The sequence below is a fragment of the Podarcis bocagei genome (assembly GCF_964188305.1).
Source record: "Podarcis bocagei genome assembly, chromosome: 18".
In the NCBI taxonomy this organism is placed as follows: domain Eukaryota; kingdom Metazoa; phylum Chordata; class Lepidosauria; order Squamata; family Lacertidae; genus Podarcis; species Podarcis bocagei.
This window is the reverse complement of record NC_138144.1, coordinates 10,833,162-10,854,575: the sequence shown is the minus strand read 5'-3', so window position 1 is coordinate 10,854,575 and position 21,414 is coordinate 10,833,162. Positions and strand designations below refer to the sequence as shown.

At 47.2% G+C, this 21,414-nt stretch overlaps 1 protein-coding gene across 1 annotated transcript in view; it reads left to right on the top strand.

Annotated features, from left to right (window-relative positions):
- The first annotated feature begins 1,402 nt into the window (after window positions 1-1,402).
- The window catches only part of MAU2 (MAU2 sister chromatid cohesion factor), a 32,291-nt gene continuing 12,279 nt past the window's right edge, over window positions 1,403-21,414 (top strand). Inside the window, exons 1-10 of the mRNA XM_081177747.1 lie at window positions 1,403-1,972; window positions 5,337-5,354; window positions 5,579-5,644; window positions 7,246-7,341; window positions 7,951-8,045; window positions 8,583-8,610; window positions 16,027-16,182; window positions 17,849-17,995; window positions 18,816-18,906; window positions 19,868-19,971. Coding sequence (XP_081033873.1) covers window positions 1,418-1,972; window positions 5,337-5,354; window positions 5,579-5,644; window positions 7,246-7,341; window positions 7,951-8,045; window positions 8,583-8,610; window positions 16,027-16,182; window positions 17,849-17,995; window positions 18,816-18,906; window positions 19,868-19,971 — 1,356 coding nt within the window. The 5' untranslated portion in view covers window positions 1,403-1,417. The remainder of the gene's footprint in view (window positions 1,973-5,336; window positions 5,355-5,578; window positions 5,645-7,245; window positions 7,342-7,950; window positions 8,046-8,582; window positions 8,611-16,026; window positions 16,183-17,848; window positions 17,996-18,815; window positions 18,907-19,867; window positions 19,972-21,414) is intronic.

The following is a 21,414-nucleotide window of genomic DNA, read 5'->3' as shown; positions in this document are numbered from 1 at the left end:
AGGCGCTCTCGCGAGTTTTGTGGAAATTAAGCTTCCCCTCCCCATTCCTCAGTGTAGTTTGCTAAGGGACTACAATTCCCATGAGGCAAAGGGAAGTGGGAGAAAATACTCCTCCATAATAATGTCTGATGATATTAATATTGAGTCATACTAATATTTAGCAATATTATTAAAATAATTGCATTTATTTTGACTGAGGACATTTGAACCGCACCTTTCAAGGAGGACGCTCCCTACCCTTTATAAACAATTATATACGAGGAACTATGTACAACTGTAGCTAGCAGGTTTTTTAATATTACTGTATTTCGTATAATAGCGTACTATAATATTATGGTAAATATGTATTATTATCTGCTATAACATAACTACAGTATTATTATAATAGAAATATATAATAGGATATATCTATCGTTTTAATATTTTATATATTTTCATCGTTTTAGGGTTGTTTTCTTGATTTTACCGTTTTGTTTTGTAAACCGCTTTGAGATTTCAATATAGAAATACTATAGGTACTATATTATGATCCTTGAATGTTGCCAAATTATTATCCTTGAAAGGATTATAATTTAAATCCTTACAGTTTTATTATTATTATTATTATTATTATTATTATTATTATTCTTTGAAAGTACTTTATAATAGCAGTCATGCTTTTAGTACTTTGCGCGAAATGGCCTTTTGAATTTTATTGAAAGCTGTTTTTAATTATGCAATGTAAATCGTTACAAGGTGGCAATGGTTTTTTTGTATAGCATTATGAATAATAGTTGAAATTTCTATCTTGGGAAGTGAACACCAAATTAACACAGCAGCATTGTTTAAAGTTAAAAACAATAGTTAAAATTAAATGAAGGCTGAAAACAAATCAGATTTACAATGTAAATTGTTATAGGAGGACAATGAAATTTGTATTATTAATTTTTTGTTCTTAAATCCCGGACCACACGAACCAAAAAGTTAAGACAATACAGTAGAATAAAAAATAAAAACATTTTAAAACTTTTTTTTTTAAAAAATTAACTAACCTGACTGACTCCAAAACCACTACGTGTGCCACAGTTTTGCGGGGAGGCGGCACACAAATAAAAAATGAAACAGAAATAATAAAAACAGAAATACTGTACATAAAGTGTCAGCCGGTGTGCGGAGGAAAAAATCTCGCGAGAGGAGCGCATCTCCTTTACCTCTCGCGCAGGAGACGCTTGTAGGACTCCAATTCCCGTCACTTCTCCCCACCCCGCTGCCTGACGGGAATTGTAGTCCAAGCGCCCCATCCCACTCCTTCCTTCATACAACGCCGGCACTCGTTTTCCCGTCACGCTTTGCGCCAGGCCCGCGCGCGTCGCCGCCCCGCCCCCTTTCCCCTCGGCCCTGACAATCCATGTCTTATCATTTCTGAGGTAAATCTAAGATGGCGGCCGTGGGCGCTGCGGCCGGGGCAGCCGGTGGCTCCGGCGCCGCCGCCGCGGCCTCTTCCTCCGCAACGGCGACGACGACGGCGCCTCCGCCCCCGCCCGCCTCTTCCTCCTCGGTGTCCGCGACCACGGCTCCGTCATCGTCGTCCGCGGCGGCGCCTCAGCCTCCGTCGGGCGGGCCGCCCGGCGGGGCTGAGGCGGCGGCGGGAGGAGGAGGAGGCGGAGACGGCAATGGCGGCGGCTCGTCGTCGTCCTCGGCCTCCTCTTCCGCGGCCGGAGGCCCTCCGTCGTCGTCGTCTCCCGCGGCCGCGGCGGCCTCTTCGTCGTCGGGCGGCTCCTCGGAGTCGTGGTACGTGGCGCTGCTGGGCCTGGCCGAGCACTTCCGCACCTCCAGCCCGCCCAAGGTGCGCCTCTGCGTCCACTGCCTGCAGGCCGTGCTGCCCAGGAAGCCGCCGGCGCGCGTCGAGGCCCGGACCCACCTGCAGCTCGGCTCCGTCCTTTACCACCACACGCGGAACGGCGAGCAGGCGCGCAGCCACCTCGAGAAGGCGGTGAGGGAAGGCCGGTGGCGGGGGGCGTTGGTGTGCAGGCGTGTTAGATACACAGTTACAGAGAGAGCACGAGCTTGTATTTCCCGTGCGTGTGTGTGTATATAGAGAGAGAGAGGAAGGAAGGAAGGAAGGAAGGCAGGCTGTGCGTGCACATTCGTGTTTGTGTGCCCGTGTGGGATGCCATGTATTGTGTGCAGATGCGTACACATACATATATGCATATATGTGTGCGTGCACTGTATGTCCAGATAACAGATACACTGTATTTATGTTGCACGTGGATTTACAGGTGGTGTTATATGTATAGAGAGAGAGAATATATGGTGTGTGCATACACATATATAGAAAGAGAGAGATTTTAGCTGTAATTCCATTGAAAAGACACAGATGAGAATAAAAGCAGCACAGGGCCAGCAGTCATTTCCCAAAAGCCTGTTGGAACAGGAAGGTCTTCAGCAACAAGAAGGGCTGAAGGACAGCAAAGGAGGGAGCCAGTTTGGCTTCTCTAGGAAGGGAGCAGTGAATTAGAAGGCTGTCACACACACACACACACACACACACACACACACAGAGAGAGATATACGTTTTGTCTGTGCAGGTGTATATGTCATAATAATAATAATGTTATTTATACCCCGCCCTCTGGCCAGAGCCAGGCTCAGGGCAGCTAACACCAGTAAAATTCCAATAAAAACATAATAGGGGGGGAATTAAAATACAGGTGAAAATGCAATTTAAAATACAGCCTCATTTTAAAAGTAGCCCATAGATCAAAACCGTAAGGGGAGGGAAACATAAGGGTCAGACTGAGTCCAAACCAAAGGCCAGGCGGAACAGCTCTGTCTTGATGTCAAGTCCCGCAGGGCCCTAGTTGAGGCCAATCTAACCACCTTGCATCTTGGGACCTCCAGAGTGTTGTCATTTATGGACCTTAAGGTCCTCCATGGGGCATACCAGGAGAGGCAGTCCCATAAGTATGTGGGTCCTAGGCCGCATAGGGCTTCAAGGTCAAAACCAGCACCTTAAACCTGACCCTGTACTCCACCGGGAGCCAGTGCAGTTGGTAAAGCACTGGATGAATGTGATCCCGTGGCAAGGACCCCGTAAGGAGCCTCGCCGCGGCATTCTGCACCCGCTGGAGTTTCTGGGTCAGCTTCAAGGGCAGCCCTGTGTAGAGCGAGTTACAATAATCAAGCCTGGAGAGAGAGAGAGAGTGATTTGCCCATGTGTATGTATTGCATTTTGTGGGGAACAGTGTACATATACACATACACACTGATACGATATATTTTGCTTGTGCGTGAGAGAGACAGTGCATATATGCGTTTATATATTACAGAGAGAATGTTATGTGCGTGCACAAGTGTTTGTGTGTATGCATGCATGTGTGATGTGGAGGGGTGTTACATTTTAATGTCGTGTGTGTGTCTGTCGTGTGTTGCATGTCCAGGAAGGGGACGCAGAGTATTTTTACATCTGTGTGGATGTATATATCTTGTGTGTGTGTGTTTGGGGATGGATGTCAAGTATTTATATTCAGCGCATGTTATGTGTGTGGATGTGATAGTGGATGTTATAGAGCAGGCATCCCCAACCTTCGGCCCTCCAGATGTTTTGGACTACAATTCCCATCATCCCTGACCACTGGTCCTGTTAACTAGGAATCATGGGAGTTGTAGGCCAAAATATCTGTAGGGCCGCAGGTTGGGGATGCCTGTTATACAGTTTGCTAGGTGTAGATATATCGGGGTGGGGGGAGTGTGCCGTCAGCATATGTTGCAGTTATAAAAAAAATATTATTCTGTTTCCCAAGGTGGAGAACAACAAAAAAAATTTCAAAAGTTCTTCAGCTACTGTCTCTGATAGGATAACAATCCCCTGCCCTCATCGGGCTGTATTTTTTGCCCTCATAATTTTTTGTTTTGTTTCAAAAAAACATATTTGTACTTTTGCAAACTTCATGGTTTCGCAGAGCATGTTGATACCCACCCCCATCTCTCTGTCGTTGGCCGTTTTTGGCTATGGTCCTATTGGCGTCCTCATCCCCAGTTCAGTGTTAAACAGGAAGGGCAGGAAGAAAGCTTGAACTCCTTGTATTATTACAATGGTGTAGGAATTTCTTGACAGCTGCCCAAAATTCTCCCATTTTGTTAAAATGTTACATGCAGACATACAGGAAAGGGTTTGAGTTACGTAATTTCCCCTGCTGTGCATACATATAGCAGTGCCTATGTGGAACAGTGAGAAGGAGAGACCTTGAGGTCGCGGTGTGTTAGAGAATAAGCAGAAGGTTGAAAGGGCCCCTATTGCTTGTTGTGTTTGGTGGTGTGAGCTGCCTCAGTTAATAGAAGAGAGAGCAAAGAGAACACCCTTGAAAAGGAACAACAGAGCAGGAGGAAGCAACTCAGTAGGAGTGTAGAAAATTGCACTGAGTCAGTCAACATTGGTCAACCTAGCTCAGTACTGTCTACACTGATTGGCAGCTGCTCGGGGGTTTCAGGCAAGAAGTCTTTTCTCAGCCTTGCCTGGAGATGTCGTTGGGGATTGAACCTGGGACCTTCTGCATGCAAAGCAGGGGCTCTATGGCTGAGCTGGAGCCCTTTAGGAGGAGGAGGAGAAGAAGAAGAGTTTGGATTTGCTATCCCGCTTTATCAGAAACTAAGGAGTCTCAAAGCAGCTAACAATCTCCTTTCCCTTCCTCCCCCACAACAAACACTCTGTGAGGTGAGTGGGGCTGAGAGACTTCAGAGAAGTGTGACTGGCCCAAGGTCACCCAGCAGCTGCATGTGGAGGAGCGGAGACGCGAACCCGGTTCCCCAGATTACGAGACTACCGCTCTTAACCACCACACCTACACTGGATAAAGTAGGTGTGGGGGCATCCCATGAATGAACTGAGACTATCAGCAAATGTGTGGGGAGAATGAAAGTGGACTGTGGACTTTTTCAAGGGGCACGGCTGTGTCGGCATCTTGAGAACAGAAAAGAAAGAAAGAGAAGTGAAAGGTGGACACCCAAAAAGGGTGTTCTGTTCATCTTTTATTTCCAGTGGGAAGCCCCATAGCTCAGTGGTTAGAGCACCTGCTTTGCGTTCAGGCGGTCCCCAGTTCAATTCCTGGCATCTCCAAGTAGGACAGGGAGAGACTCTGTTCTGAATCTCTGGAGAGAAACATTGCTACGTCTAGCTCAGTAGAAGGCAGCTTCCTATGTCCCTGTTGTGGAAAGGATTAAAATATGGTGTGAGGGACAAGACAGCTCAGTAGTGACAACTCAAAGCTGTCTCAAAGTCTTCCCCTTCCATTTATGTCGAGAGCTTCATTTTTGTTGATTCCAGAATACCTCATTTCTCTCTGTTTCTCTTACAGTGGCTGATATCACAGCAAGTATCCTTTTTTCTGGTCTCATGGAAACTGGGGTTTTGCTTCTTGGAGGGGAAAACACAACTACGTGTCAACAGAGTGTTTAACAAGCCCCATTGATTCCATGCTTTGGTTTTGTTAATATAAATTTTGAGAAGCAACTGTGCTCCCTGTTTTTTGGATACCCCTTGAAACAATTGCTCCACCATTTTTTTTTTACTATATTAGCTTAACTTGGATGCTGTCAGATTCCGCAGTTTGAGGATGTCAAATTTGAAGCTGCCAGCCTGCTGTCGGAGCTGTATTGTCAAGAGGTAAGCAGAGAAAGAATATTTCCCACTCGGTACTTCAAATCCCAAAGTTCAGTGGGGTCAGCAGCCAGAGAAGACTTAGAAAGGTGCTGCTTGTGGGCTTCCCATGAGGTCATCTCGTTGGACACTGAGATCAGAGTGCTGAACTAGATGGGCCTTTGGCCTGATGTGGCAGCCAGGCTCTTGCAGTTTTATTGCTTGCTGATACATGGGGTTGCATGTCGGAGTGGTCTGTAGTGGCAGGCAAGAGACAGAGCGCTCGGTTGATCTTGAGTGCCTAGCAGAGTGCAAGAGGACAGACACTCCTTCCATGCTCAGATTGGGTTACTCAGAATGGGACAGAGCGCTTTCTCAACATTTCTGGGGATCATTGGCTCTTGACTGTTTTCACACACTAATACCTAATCCTGTATAATTCTATTAGTTATGTATTATCTGTGCAAGCTAAATGAATTTCAAGAACCAAAATACTTTTTATGTGCAGACTCAGCAGGAGTGCTGAAAAACGTTATAGTTAATTGTTGTTGCTTGTGTTCACTTACCCCACTGCCATTCTCACAGTTGTGAAGAGTAGCCCTACATTACAAATAATCCATGTGACCATTAAGAAAAAGAGGTAGGAATAGGCCAATAGATATATGGACTGGATCAAGTAGCTTTTCTTCTTTAAGTTCTCAAAGTTCTTCACCTAGCTCAAGGTTGTCATCTGCACTAGCCAAATGTTTAACTCAGAGTCAATCACAGTCAGTCCAATGTCGAGAACCAGCTCGACATCAGTAAGAAAATCAGTCTCACACCAAGATGACTTGAAGAAAAAGCTTTGGCTTTTGCCGTGCAATGTTTATTGTGTGCAGTGAAAATAATTCATCCTCTCTCCTCCAGCACAGCGCTTGTTCTGCCTGGTACTCAAAAGTAACAAATCAAAGGAATGTAACCTTGCTTTTGCCCACAGACAAAGAGAGTGTTATGCTACGTGAGCCAATCATTAGTCTAGCATGAGGTGTTCACGTGCTCATCATGCTCTTAGCAATATCTCGTGCTGTAAAATCACTCTGCAATAATAAGAACTCTGCTTATGCTCTTATGTACAAGCAATCATTTTCCCACAGTCCATCATTTGAAAAATAAGACTTTAGAGCTGTCTTGCCCCCAAAATGGCAACTAGACATTCTGGTTTGGCGGCTGCAACCTTGGTTTAAGGAGTCATTTGGCTCCGACATGCAACCCCATGTTTGACTCCGACATGCAACCCCATGTATCAGCAAGCAATAAAACTGCAAGAGCCTGGCTGCCACATCAGGCCAAAGGCCCATCTAGTTCAGCACTCTGATCTCAGTGTCCAACGAGATGACCTCATGGGAAGCCCACAAGCAGCACTGAATTTCTAATCAGTAATACCTCGGTTCCCAAATGCCTTGGTTTCTGAACTTCGGAAGTCGAACAGACTTCTGGAATGGATTCCATTCAACTTCCAAGGTACATCTGTACTGGCTGAAGTTCTTAGCTCAGTCTGACATCTTCTTGTTGATTCTCCTATTTTGGGTTAGAACTTTGGGTCCCTCCCTTTATATCCATTTTTTTAAATTTGATTTGTTTTGTTTCAGAACTCTGTCGACACTGCAAAACCCCTGCTTCGTAAAGCCATCCAGATTTCACAGCAGACTCCATACTGGCACTGCCGCCTCCTCTTCCAGCTGGCGGTATGCTTATTTTAAGTCAAGGGTGGTGAGCCATTTTCAGCCGGAGGACTGTGTTTCCTTCTGTGTGACCTTAAGTGGGGCTGTGTGTTAGTGGTGGGCGGGGCCAGAGGCAAAAGTGAGCAGATCAGTTTACTTACTCAAAGAATTGTAGAGTTGGAAGGGATCACGAGGGACATCTAGCCCAACCCCCTGCAATCCAGGAATCTTTTGCACAAGGTGGGGCTTGAACCCACAACCCTGAGATTAAGAATCTCATGCTCTGCTGACTGATTTGTTTTCATGATTAAACTCACTACTCACTTGTCACTCAAAGGGTTTCCCAGTGGCTTGCATTAAGTGTGTGTGTGTGTGTGTGTGTGTGTGTAGGTATATGTGTATGTATACGCATAATTGCATTGTATAACGTATATGATATAACACATTTATATTTCATACAACATGTTGGGGAAACAAATGAAAAACCACCAGCCCCCCCCCCCCCCGTAATAGAAAACTCAGTACTCTGTCAGACACTGTCAGCTTCTGCAGTTAGCTGTAGGATCAGATTTGAAAGGAAGAAGTAGCCTACTTTCGAAATGTAACTGTGTGTGTATTTCTTTCTCCATTTAGCAACTTCACACACTTGAAAAAGATTTGGTGTCTGCTTGTGACCTCCTGGGGGTTGGAGCAGAATACGCCCGTGTGGTAGGGTCGGAATATACAAGGTGAGTCCTTTCTTATGGGGCAACTGGTCTTTTGCCATCAAAGTTGATGGAGTCTGGGCGCGGGGGCCGGGATTATTAGGGGTACTCTGGGGGCTCATTCAACCTTCCAAGAGAGAGTTACAAAGCTTCCTTGGGGGCTGCTTGGTTGTCACAGGCTCGTGATGGGGGCCTTCTCAGTGGTGGTTCCCTGCTTGTGGAATGTCCTCCCTCCCTCCCTCTCTCTCTCTCATTATCAGCTTTCAGGAGGAATTGAAAAGTATTCCTGTTCACCCAAGCATAAGATGGCCAAAAGATACTGTTCCTGGCAGCCTTGAAGTTATTAGCTGTCAGAGAATAGAATTGTTTTAAGATGCTTGCTTTTAATTGTGTTTAGATGTTTGCTTGTAATTGTGTTTAGATGTTTTAAATACATTAAGCTCATTGCAGTGGAAAGGCATGGTATAAAAACTTTAATTGAAAGTTCTTAGCTTCCTTGCACTTCTGGTTGTCTTGCCTGTATTTTAGAATCTTCAGTTTGTTATTTTTTTCTCCTTTCAGAGCCCTGTTTCTGCTAAGCAAAGGCATGGTAAGTGTGATGGGATGATGAGCTGCTTGTGCGTAAAATCGTAGTCCCTCAGAGTGTGTGCAAATCCACAAACCTCTGTCTGTGACAGAGCTCCTCAGACATGTCTGCTCTAGTCACTTGCAGATTCCGACAGTGGTTGCTTTCGGAATCGTTTCCAGCATAAAAGCTCCTTAACAGAAACACGTCTTCTGGACTCACGGCGTGACAGCTTCCGGCGAGGAATGGGTCTCCCTATGGGAGCTTCAGACACCCCCCCACTGTTCTCGCTGGACGTGTCCCTGAGCCCTCCCTCTTGCTCGCTTTCCCTCAGAGTTCCACCTCTTTCCCTGCTGGTTCCTGCTTTAGCTGCTGAGTCTCTCTCAGCCTCCGTGAGACTTTCCATCAGAGACTCACCTCTCCCCCTGCTGGTCCCTGCTTCAGCTGCTGAGTCCCTCCCAGCCTCTGTGAGCCCTTTCCCCACCTGTTCCTCCGATGGCAGTTCCCTGACATCCACCTCCCCTCCAGGGCCCCCTTCACCCCCTCCCGTTCCCTCTCCTCTGGGCGGTGAGGAGGTAAAACCCCGAAAAGAATCCTCTTCATCTTCAGACGTCTCGAACATTTCCCTCCATCGGTCGCCGTTCCGGCTCGCTGAATCCTCCTCCTCCTCGGAATCTGTGAACCCCTCCAACTCCTCTTCTTCGTCGGTGGTGGCAAAGTATTCCCTCCGGAACCTCGCCACAGGCTGAGGTTTACGTGGGAACCTCTGATGAAAAGCTTCTATTAAAACCTCGTCATTGACATCCTCTGCCATGACCCAGGTGTTTTCCGACTCCGGTTCCCCTTCCCACATTACCAAATACTCTACTTGATCTCCCTTCCACCTGGAATCGAGGATCTCCGCTACATGGTAGCTGTGTTCCCTTTCCTCCATTGCTGGTCCCCGAGTGACCCTCCCTTCTCTGTCCCCTTTATACGGTGACAGCAACGACCTGTGGAAAACTGGGTGCAGCTTCATGTGGTTCGGTAAGCGGAGTCTGAAAGCCACTGGGTTGACCTGTTGCGTGACTTCAAAGGGACCCAATCTTTTGGGTCTTAACTTCTTACAACCCCCTTTGAATGGTAACCCTTGGGTTGACAGCCACACCTGGTCCCCCACCCTAATGGTTTCACCTTCTCTTCTGTTTTTGTCTGCCTGCCTCTTATATTCCTCCTTGGCCCTGTCTAAGTTAAGTTGGAGCTGGCGATGGATCGCTTCCATTTCTTCTACGAACTGTTCGGCAGCTGGAACGCTCCAGTTCTCCCCTTCCCCCCCTGGGAAAGCCCGGGGATGGCACCCGTAATTAGCCAAAAAGGGGCTCATCCCCGTGGACACGTTCTCCGCATTGTTGTAGGCAAATTCTGCCAACGCCAGCTTCTCCACCCAATCATTCTCTCTGTCATTCACATAACACCTCAAATATTGCTGGAGGATGCCATTGGCTCTTTCCGCCTGCCCGTTGGTTTCAGGATGCCGGGCAGTCGAAAAATTGACCTCTACATGCAGTAAGCTCATGAGCTTCCGCCAGAACCGGGAAGTAAATTGTTTCCCTCGGTCTGAAACCACCCTCAAGAGGGCGCCATGCAACCTAAACACATTTTCTACAAACAATTTAGCTGTTTCTTCTGCCGTGACAGCATGTGAGCAGGCTATAAAGTGGGCCATTTTGGTCAACAGGTCTACCACAACCATGATGGCTGTTTTCCCTCTGGATTTTGGCAAATCAGTCATGAAATCTATTGCAACTGCTTCCCATGGTCTTTCAGGTGTGGGTAGCGGTTCTAATAACCCTGCCGGTGCCCGCCTCTCCCCCTTGGCTCGCTGGCATTGGTCACACCCTCTCACATACTCCCGCACATCTTCCCTGACCTTGGGCCACCAAAATTCCCTGGTAACCAGCCACATGGTTTTGTGTTGCCCAAAATGCCCTGCTGTGGGGCTATCGTGCAGCTGCTTGAGTACCTTCTCCCTCAAATCACCTTCAGGTATATATAACGCTCCCTTGTAATACAACGCCCCGTTTCTCTCCTCGAAACCTCCGTGTTTATCTCCCTCCCTCCTGAGACCCCTGAGTTTGTCCTGGGCGTATTCATCATTCTCCGTTCCCTCTACCAGTTCCCTTTGCCCCACCAATGCCGCCCCACACACCCAGCGGTCCTCTGGAATGGCATGTCTTTCTTCGGGTGCTCCCTCCCCCTCCAAATATTCAGGTTTGCGTGAGAGAGCGTCCGCCCTAACGTTCTCTGGGCCTGGCACGTAACAAATCTCAAAGTTAAATTTGGAGAACTCCTGGGCCCATCTCAACTGCCGTTGGTTGAGCACTCGTGCCGTTCTCCAATACTCTAGGTTCTTGTGGTCAGTGCACACTTGCACCTTATGTTGTGCGCCAATTAGCAGGTGCCTCCATCTCCGGAAAGCCTCATGAATCGTCAGAAGTTCTCGGTCGTACACCGTGTAGTTCCTCTCGGATTTGTTCAGCTTTCGCGAAAAAAGGCACACGGTCTCCACTCTGACTCCTCCTTCCCTGGCTGCAGAAGAAGCACCGCCCCTATGGCTCTGTCTGATGCGTCTGTTTCGACTCTCATCTTTTTTTGTAAATCCACATGCAGAAGTTGTTCTTCAGAGGCGAAGGCCCTTTTCAGTTCCTCAAAAGCTCGCTCCGCCTCCTCAGTCCAAACGAATTTCTTCTTACTGCTGAGACAGTCCGTAATGGGCGCCGTCAAGTGGGCAAAGTTTCGGATGAACTTACGATAAAAGTTCCCAAACCCTAGGAACCTCTGCACATCCTTCTTGGTTTTGGGTGTTTTCCAATCCAGCACTGCCTGGACCTTGCCGGGATCCATGGCCAATCCCTTGTCTGACAGGCGGTACCCCAGGAACTCCACCTCCTTGGTATGAAACTGACACTTCTCCAGTTTCACCCACAGCCGGTTGGCTTGCAGCCTGCTCAACACTTCTCTGACGTCTCTCACATGCTGCTCCTCATTCTCAGAATACACCAACACGTCATCTAGGAAGGCCACACAATTCTTGTAAAGCAAAGGCCCCAGTACGTTGTTCATAAACGATTGGAAGCACGCCGAGCCTGCTTGTAAGCCAAATGGCATAACGAGATATTCAAATGCCCCCAAAGGGGTGAACATGGTGGTTTTCCATTCATCCCCTTTCCTTATACGTATCAGGTTGTACGCCGCCCTTAGGTCCAGCTTTGTAAAAATCTTTCCCTTCCGCACCCTGGTCAAAATGTCGTCAATCCTGGGCATAGGGAAGGCCAATGGTTCTGACACTGCGTTTAACCCCCTAAAGTCACACACAAGTCTCGGCTTGTCTGTGTTTTTTTTATCCACAAAAAACACTGGGCTATCTCCCACCGCTCTGGACTCTCTGATGAAACCTCTCTTCAGGTTCTTGTCAATGAACTCTCTTAGCTCCTGCATTTCTCTGTCTGACATGGCATACAACTTGCCTACCGGAAGCTGTGCCCCAGGGAGTAAATTGATTTGACAGTCAAAGGGTCTATGCGGGGGTAGTTGGTCAGCTTCCTTCTCGCTGAACACGTCGCTGAGATCTGCGTATTGTGGTGGTACCTTCACTTTCTCCATTACTTCCGTCCCTGCTAGGGTGGCTTGGGCCCCTGCTGAACCTTTCCCCCTTTGCAGTGTTCTAAGCAATGTGCTGAACCAAAGGAAACCACTCTCTGATGCCAGCCCACCAGCGGATCATGTAACGCTAGCCAGCTCATCCCCAAAATAATAGGAGCTCCTCCCAAGGTGGCCACATTAAACGCTATCAGTTCTGTGTGCCTTGCCACCTTCATTATCATTGGGACGGTCTGCAAGCTGACTTCTCCTCCCAACAACTCCCTGCCATCGATCGTGGTCACCTGCAGGGGGTTGCTTAAAGGGATAGTCTGTATCTGGTGTTCAGCAGCAAACTCTTTGCTCATGAAATTGCAGGAGCTGCCTGAGTCCAACAGCGCCTTTATCTTTAGGGGGTGTCCATTTTGCAGCTCTAGCGACACTTCTATCACTAGGGCAGGTTTAGGAGGTTCTGGCGTGGGCACTTTCACTGCTCTTTGGCCTGGCTGCTGTGCCCCGACGGTGGCAACCAGGCGTTGGCTTTTACTTGCTCCGGTTTTTCCTCCTCTCTTCCCTCAACAGCTCCCACCATCCCTTGCCATTCCTTCCTCTGGGGGCAGACTCTGGCAAAGTGACCTGGCTGTTGGCAGAGATAGCATTTCCGGGCGCCTTTCCCCTCCTTCTTTCCCCCCTCACTGGGCTTTGAAACTGCGCGTGCGCGCGCTGTTCCGATTTCCATCGGCTCTGCCGGTGGCAAAGTTGTCTCTGGAATGTCTGGAATGCGGAACTCCTTCCACCGTTCCCCTTTCCCTTCCCGCCTCTCCAAGGCTCTCGCCTCCTGGCGCGCCCCTATGGTCAGCGCAGATTTGGTCAGCTGATCCATAGAAACCGCCCTGGGACTCCGGGAAAGTTCATCTTTCACAGCCGAAACAAGACCTTCTTCAAATAGCATTTGAATGGGTTCTGCCGATAAGTCCCACCCCAATCTATGAACCAGCATGGTGAACTCAGTCCAATACTCACGGACAGATCGGCTTCCCTGTTTGCAAGCCATTAGCTGTCTGCGGACCACTCCCTGCTCAATATCGCTGGAAAACATCAAATCCATCGCACGAAAGAACTTCATTGTGTCCTTTAGGACGTCATTATTCGTTGCCATCACGGGTCTAACCCAGTCCCTCGCCCCCCTTTCAAGATGCCCAATCACGAAAGCCACTCGTGATTCCTCATCAGGGAATTCATCAAACTGCACATTGAGGGCATATTGCATCTCTGTCCTAAAGGCATGGTAGTCCTTGGGGTCCCCCCCAAACTTCTGCACTAATCCTGGTACCTTTCTGGTGAACTGGGTGGCTTTCCCCTTCTTGTCTGCATCCTGAGCCCTTCTCTCCTCAAGCCTCGCCGTCTGCAGCGCCAGTTGGATTTCCAACGCTCGGTACCTTTCTTCCAAGCTTGGACCCGCTCCAACTCCTGCTTCTCCGGTTCCGGCTGGGTCGCTCATGATGCCTTCTCCTGCACAGGCAGCTTTCAAAGACTGTCGGAATGCTGTGATGGGATGATGAGCTGCTTGTGCGTAAAATCGTAGTCCCTCAGAGTGTGTGCAAATCCACAAACCTCTGTCTGTGACAGAGCTCCTCAGACATGTCTGCTCTAGTCACTTGCAGATTCCGACAGTGGTTGCTTTCGGAATCGTTTCCAGCATAAAAGCTCCTTAACAGAAACACGTCTTCTGGACTCACGGCGTGACAGCTTCCGGCGAGGAATGGGTCTCCCTATGGGAGCTTCAGACACCCCCCCCACTGTTCTCGCTGGACGTGTCCCTGAGCCCTCCCTCTTGCTCGCTTTCCCTCAGAGTTCCACCTCTTTCCCTGCTGGTTCCTGCTTTAGCTGCTGAGTCTCTCTCAGCCTCCGTGAGACTTTCCACCAGAGACTCACCTCTCCCCCTGCTGGTCCCTGCTTCAGCTGCTGAGTCCCTCCCAGCCTCTGTGAGCCCTTTCCCCACCTGTTCCTCCGATGGCAGTTCCCTGACAGTAAGTTGCATGTGTGTTTGGAGAAATGGGTTTAAATAGTTCTGGATTTGCTAGATTGCAAACCTGCAGATGGGCAGTTCAGCTGTGGCCTACAAATAGAAGGCTGCATTAAGCCACACATCACCCTAAACATATCTTTAATACAGAAGTTGGCAGCCTGTGGTGCCCCCCCCCCAGATGTCTCCAATAACTATTGTGGCCAATGGTCAGGGGCGATGATGGGAGTTGTAATTCAGCAACATCTGGAGGGTGGCAGGTTCCCTATCCCCAACCTTAGAAGTCGTATTCTCTACTGAGAGTAGAGAATGCTTCTCCTTGGATCAAGGACAGGGACACCTCTGGCTCTCTGGATCTTGGACTCCAGCATCCACTTGCATGGCTGGTGGTCACATGCTGCTAGTTCAGCAGGATATGTAGAGCCAGAGATGTTCCCCCATCTCTGATCTAGTTCTTGCTGCTTGCTTGAATCCTTGAATTAAGATAAAAATACAGAAATAAATGGGGTGCAGCCCAGCAGGGCTCTGCTTATATTCTTGCCACACAGCCTTGAAACCCAAATGGCATGTTGTGGGGATGTTTTAAAACAAAAAATGTTGGTTGTATCCAGCATCTGCTCTACAGAGTAGTACAGTGGTGCCTCGGGTTACGTACGCTTCAGGTTACATACGCTTCAGGTTACAGACTCCGCTAACCCAGAAATAGTACCTCAGTTTAATAACTTTGCTTCCGGATGAGAACAGAAATTGTGCTCCAGTGGTGCGGCAGCAGCAGGAGGCCCCATTAGCTTAATTGGTGCTTCAGATTAAGAACAGTTTCAGGTTAAGAACGGACCTCCGGAACAAATTAAGTACTTAACCCAAGGTACCACTGTACTATTATTTTATTCATTCATTCAGTTTATATACTACCCTTCATCAGAAGACCCCAGGGTGGTGCACAACATTAAAAACACATTACAGAATATCAGTGATAAAAATATAAAAAGTCAACTGATGGACAGCCTAATAATGAAATAGTCATCATAATAACAGTCCTCTCCCCCACACTTTCTCATTCACACAGTGAAATTGAAATCAGTGAACGTGACTAATTTGGGTCCATTAATTTTCAGTGGGTCTATTCTGAGTAGGGCTGATGTTTGATATCACTCTGTATTTTTTAAATCAAAAGGTCATGAGTTCTAGTAAATGTTCCCATGAAAAATAACAATGTTTGGAAATGCAAGTTTTGACAAAGCGCAACATCTTAAGTTAATTTTAAGACTTTATTAAGAGTGTTAGCTGTTATGAAAAAGGAAAGGGAGGAATTTGCACCTTATGGGATAAGAACTCATACAACCTCTTGTGATGACAATTGCTAAACACTGGAGGACTTTAAGTGTTAACCTGACTGCTGCAGTATGTCACCTGGCACTAATGGAAAAGCTAACTCACAAACGCCAGAAGACTTGAACAAACCATATGCACATTTTATGCCAGTAAAACCAATATATTGTTTTTTGGTGGGGATGACCACCATTCGGGGGGGGGGGGCTTAGAGCTTTTCCTTTTCATTACCTGGAACAAAACAATAGAAACATTTAAAAAAACAAAACCAAAAAACTTGGGTGACATGAATGAATTTATCCTTCTTGTTTGCCCTGCAGCCTTCTCAAATGTTTCTCCGGAGCCCTCCGGACCAGATTTAGAATTCTAAAGTAGTCACATGACAGGCAAGGTTTACTTTGATCTTCTGATTGCAGCCATTTTATTTCCTTTTTTGCCTCTTCCCTCCTTTTTTTCATACTCATCAGCTGCTCCTTATGGAGAGGAAGTTACAAGAGGTGCATCCACTGCTTACGTTGTGTGGGCAGATAGTGGAGAACTGGCAGGGGAACCCCATCCAGAAGGAGTCTCTGCGAGTCTTCTTCTTGGTGCTGCAAGTGACACATTACCTGGATGCTGGTCAGGTGAGTGGAAGGCACTACCAATGCCTGGTAGTTTCCCCCTCCCCCATCCTTGCATCCTGCAGTGGTTAGAAGCAAAAAACTTGTAGTGGCAAGCTTAGCTATGTCTTCTTGGAACTAAGTCTTTTTGAATTCACTTCGGCTTGCTCCCAGATAAGTGAGGTTAGGATTGGAGCCTTTGTGTTGTATTCAAGCAAATATTATTGGGGCTAGTCCAGTGTTTCACAAACTTGGGTCTCAAGCTGTTTTTTGACTATAACTCCCATCATCCCTAGCTAGTAAGAGCAATGGTTAGGGATGATGGGAATTGTAGTCTGAAAACAGCTCGAGAGGGAGTATGGTTAAGAGCGGTGGACTCGTAATCTGGGGAACCGGGTTTGCGTCTCCGCTCCTCCACATGCAGCTGCTGGGTGACCTTGGGCCACTCACACTTCTCTGAAGTCTCTTAGCCCCACTCACCTCACAGAGTGTTTGTTGTGGGGGAGGAAGGGAAAGGAGAATGTTAGCCGCTTTGAGACTCCTTAGGGTAGTGATAAAGCAGGATATCAAATCCAAACTCCTCTTCTTCTCGAGACCCAAGTTTGGGAAACACTGGACCCATTGACATGAATAGGCGTCGGTTAAGTCATCTCCATTTCAGTGGCTTGTATCCAACTAAGGCACCCTTGCGCCACTTTCGCACTATACATTTGAAGCCCTGTGACAGCACTTTAGCAGTCATGCCCCCCCCCCGAATTATGGGAGCTGTAGTTTGTTGAGGGTGCTGGGAGTTGTTTGGAGGCCCCCATTCCTCTTTGAGAGCTATGACTCCCAGAGTGGTTTAATAATCATTCCCTCTTCCCAGGGTACTCTCCTTTTTAAAAAACAAAACGAAACCCCTCTTGATTGATTTTTCACCCACAAAAAAGCCTTACAGATTTTAACATAGACCATAAATTACTTTATCTATTGACTTCCCATCTTCCCCTTACATGGTTTCCATATTTACCTTTGAATGCTGCCTGTTTCATATACACTATTCAATACATACAGTTTAACCTATTTATTTTAATAATTGATGCTGTTGCTCATATTTCATCTCCCTTTAGTAGTTTTTTTTAAAATACTCAGTAACAGGTCTCCAGTCCTCAAGGATTTTTTTTGTAATTTTGGTCTCTAATTTTTGCTGTTAATCTTGCCAGTTCCGCATACTCCTATCATTTTCAAAAGCCATTCTTCCTTTGTTGGAACCTCTCCTCCTTTTCATATTTGGTCGTACAGTATTTGTGCTGCTGTCGTTATATACCGTACTTAAATAAGTTAACCAACTCTTTTGTTACATCATTATCTGTAATTCCGAAAAGAAAACTTCGAGTTTTTTGGAATTCCCAGGGCACTCTCCTAACAACTTAGAAATCTGCTTAACAATTGAACTGCATCCAGGTTGCAGCCTGGACCCACACCAGCAGTGCCATGACAGCTTTGTAGCCAAGAGGGGTAGCAGGAGAGAAGGAAGGCAGCTGGGAGAGGAACAGAGGGGAAGCCCTCCCCCCACCCCACCTCCTCATTCAATGGGATTAATAATCATTGTATACTGCCCCTCATCCGTAGATCTCAGGGCACTTCACAACATTAAAATCAGCAGGTGGCAGCTTTTCTCTTTGCTGAGGCGACCCCTTCCTTTCCCCAGGTGAAGAGTGTCAAGCCTTGCCTGAAGCAGCTCCAGCAGTGCATCCAGACCATCTCCACCCTCCACGACGACGAGATCCTGCCCAGCAACCCTGCTGACCTCTTCCACTGGCTACCCAAGGAGCACATGTGTGTGCTGGTCTACCTGGTGAGCCGCTCAGTGCACTTGTGAACCCAAGATTGGGGCCACATCCTAGGAAGTTATACCAGTGTTGCACTGCTGTTCTGTCCAGGTCACAGGGGCCGCGTGGCCCATAGTAGGGGAGGCCAAAGGCTTGGGTTATATCCAGTGTTAGTCCTACTCAGAGTAGATCTACTGGAAATTTAGGTCCATTTAATTTCAATGGGTCTAACTGTGTAGAACTTAAAATGCAATGCATGTGACTCATACCAGATACACACTAAGGCTGGGTGATACATCAGTATATCCTCCAAAACTGTTTTGAAGTCCATATCATGATAACAGTTTCATAATTTTTGACCTGGCAATGTATCACAAATCATGATATATATATGTATGTACCATGCAAAAATCACAATGTGGGGAAAACCGTGAAGCCAGCCAATGTTTTGCTCGATTCCTGCAGCTCCTATTAACTGCCAGCTCAGCTCTCCCCTGCGGGAAATACAAGAGCAGGTTTCTTTTAGTTTTTGGGCAGCTCATGAAAAATTCTCTTTTATAGCCCTTGGTGGGAAAGTGGGTCAAGTTATCTTTGCTGTGAGGGATGAGTGTGACAACTCACAGTGGAGTACATCGTTCATCGTTCTCTCCCCCCCCCCCCCAATCTCATTTAACCCTCACAGCAATCCTGCAGTGACTGCAGTGAATGTCACCCAGTGAGCTGAGTGAGGATTTGAACTCTGGTCTGCCAGGTCCCAGTCCAGCACTTGTAACCATTACACCACACTGGCTCTTTTGTTTTCTTGCAGAATGATGGCAAAAGGCTTCTGTTTGTTTGTTTCCACAGGTGACAGTAATGCACTCAATGCAGGCCGGATACTTGGAGAAGGCACAGAAGTACACGGACAAGGCGCTTATGCAGCTGGAGAAACTCAAGAGTGAGCAGCAGGAATTATTTTCTTCCCTGCCCATGTCTTTGTTCTTTTGAGATTCCGTGCTTGGAATGCTCACCATGTGCATGTTAAATCTCTACCAGAGGGTGTCCTCCTCCCCCACCCCCACTACGCACCTCCCCTTTATCACTGCCACCTTTTTTGTGGAGGGTTGTCAGTCCCCTTTTCTAAGGCCAGTCATACCCCCATCTCCAACCCACTACCAGCAGATACCATTTACCGTATTTTTCTGTGTATAAGACGACCCCTATTTTTTTAACCCAAAATTAAGTTGTTTAGCATTTGGGGGGGGGAGTGACTTCCACCAATCGCTCACCCACTTGCCCGCCACTGCCAATTGCACACTTCGCTGCAGCCGCCAGTTGTCTGCCCACTTGCCGCCACCAACAGCCCACCCGCCCACTTGCCACAGCCGCCAATTGCCGCAGCCACAGCCAATTGCCAGCAGCCACCAATCACCTGCCCAATCACCACTGCCAATCTCCTGCTTGCTGCTGCCATTAATCGCACGTCCCCCCTCTGCATTCACTATCTGTGTATAAGACGACACCCAATTTTTGCCTATTTTTAAAGCAAAAATATCGTCTTATACACAGAAAAATATGGTATCCTTTTGTTACTACAACGTCAACCAAGATCTATTTGTAAGCATATGTGAATGAGCGAGTTTTCTTTATTCCCCTCTGGGACTTCAGAAATGCAAGGACCCCTCGCCTCACTGCTTCTGGCATATCCCTTTTTGGTGTGCTCAGTTCCGCCCCCCCCCCTTCCCCATTGGAAAGGAGGCTGGGGCCAGAAGGTGGCTTTGCCAGCCCAAAGAAGTGCCCATAGAATATCAAGATTGCTGAGCAGCTCTTTCCACTTGCCCTTGGAGAGGCTATCACAGCTGCGTTTGCCCTCCTCTCCACCCACACTAAAGGCGCCACCATTTCTTTTTCACTTCCAGTGCTGGACTGCAGCCCTATCTTGTCTTCCTTCCAAGTGATTTTGTTGGAACACATCATCATGTGCCGCCTCGTGACGGGTCACAAAGCCACAGCCCTGCAGGAGGTAGAGCCCAGTTTCTGTATTCCAGGGGTTCCTGCTTTATATTCTTTATTGGAAAATAAAAAGTACAAAATTAACAAGTGTGCAGTAGGGTTATAAAAACGATTTCCTATATCATAAAGGGATGAACTTTTTCTTAGAAACACTGAAAAAGGGACTAATTCTTCTCAGTTGCGACAAAAGGTCACCTCAAAATGAAGAGTTGAAATCACCGTATATGTAACGTATTAGCATAATACTCATAAGTATTAGCACTTTTCAAAACTTTTTGGAACTGTTTAGAATTTTTACATCTGTAAAAGAACTTTTAAAAGCATCAGAAAAGCACTGGAAGCAAGAGCCATCCATACTCCAGATACCAAAAAGTAACCTGTGTGCAGAACGCGCAATCCAAGTGATGCGGGAATGTTATGGTGCTTGTTGCAGAAACAAAGACAAAGTACAACCACGATTTATTCTAAGCAATAATAAGTGATTCACAGTGTACAAAACATTGTACAAGTATTAGAAAATTTGCAAACTCGATTTTTCCTATATACATGCTGTTCATATTACATAATATATTATACAGTTACATATACAAAAATTGATTTATTGATATTGGGGTGACCTCTTTTCAAAAGATTTGGAAATGACAAAGTTCATTCCTTTGTTTTTAGGCAAAAGTTCATCTAACTAAGCTACAGGAACATCAGGTTGTAAAAAAGTTATAAGCCTAGTGTGCAGAGTAAGGTAAGACACAAAAAAGAAGAAACAGGAAATAGTACCCATATAGAAAACAAAAAAAGAGAAGAAAAAAGATATTGTGAAATTACGGTATTATTGTAGTTAACCAGACCTTAATCTAATACGGTATTTATAAAAATGAATTCCAGGGATTCCTTTCTCACATCCTTTGAGGGCAAAGGAGCAGGCAAAGCCCTGCAGTGCTTGCTGAAGGCACAGCAGCGTTGAGAAGCACTTAGTGCAGCCTGGAGTTGGTAGGAGTTGCAATCCAGAACAGCTGATAGCAGTTACAGCTCATTAGATTCTTGCATTGCAGGGGGTTGGACTAGATGACCATCGGATCCCTTCCAGCTCTACAATTCTGTGATCAGGAGGGGGGCTGTGGTTTGGCAAAGGCTGTCTTAGCAAAGGGGTGGGCAGCCCAAGGGCCACATTCTCTGCTGGATAACCTTCCAGGGGCCACATGGTGGGTGGGGCCAGAGGCAAAAGTGGGTGGGACAACAGGTAAACATTTTAGCTTTGTAGAGCAGGACACACTTCTCTGTCCTTGGTCCGGTCAATCAAGAGGCATCATTGGAGTGCAAGGAAACAATCCCAGCAAGGCAAGAACCCTCAAGGGGCTGGAGGCCAGAAAGGGGGTGGCTGGTCTGGGGGAAAGCCCCAAGGCCAGTGGCGTAGCGTGGGGGGTGCAGGGGGTGCCGGCCACACCGGGCGCAACAT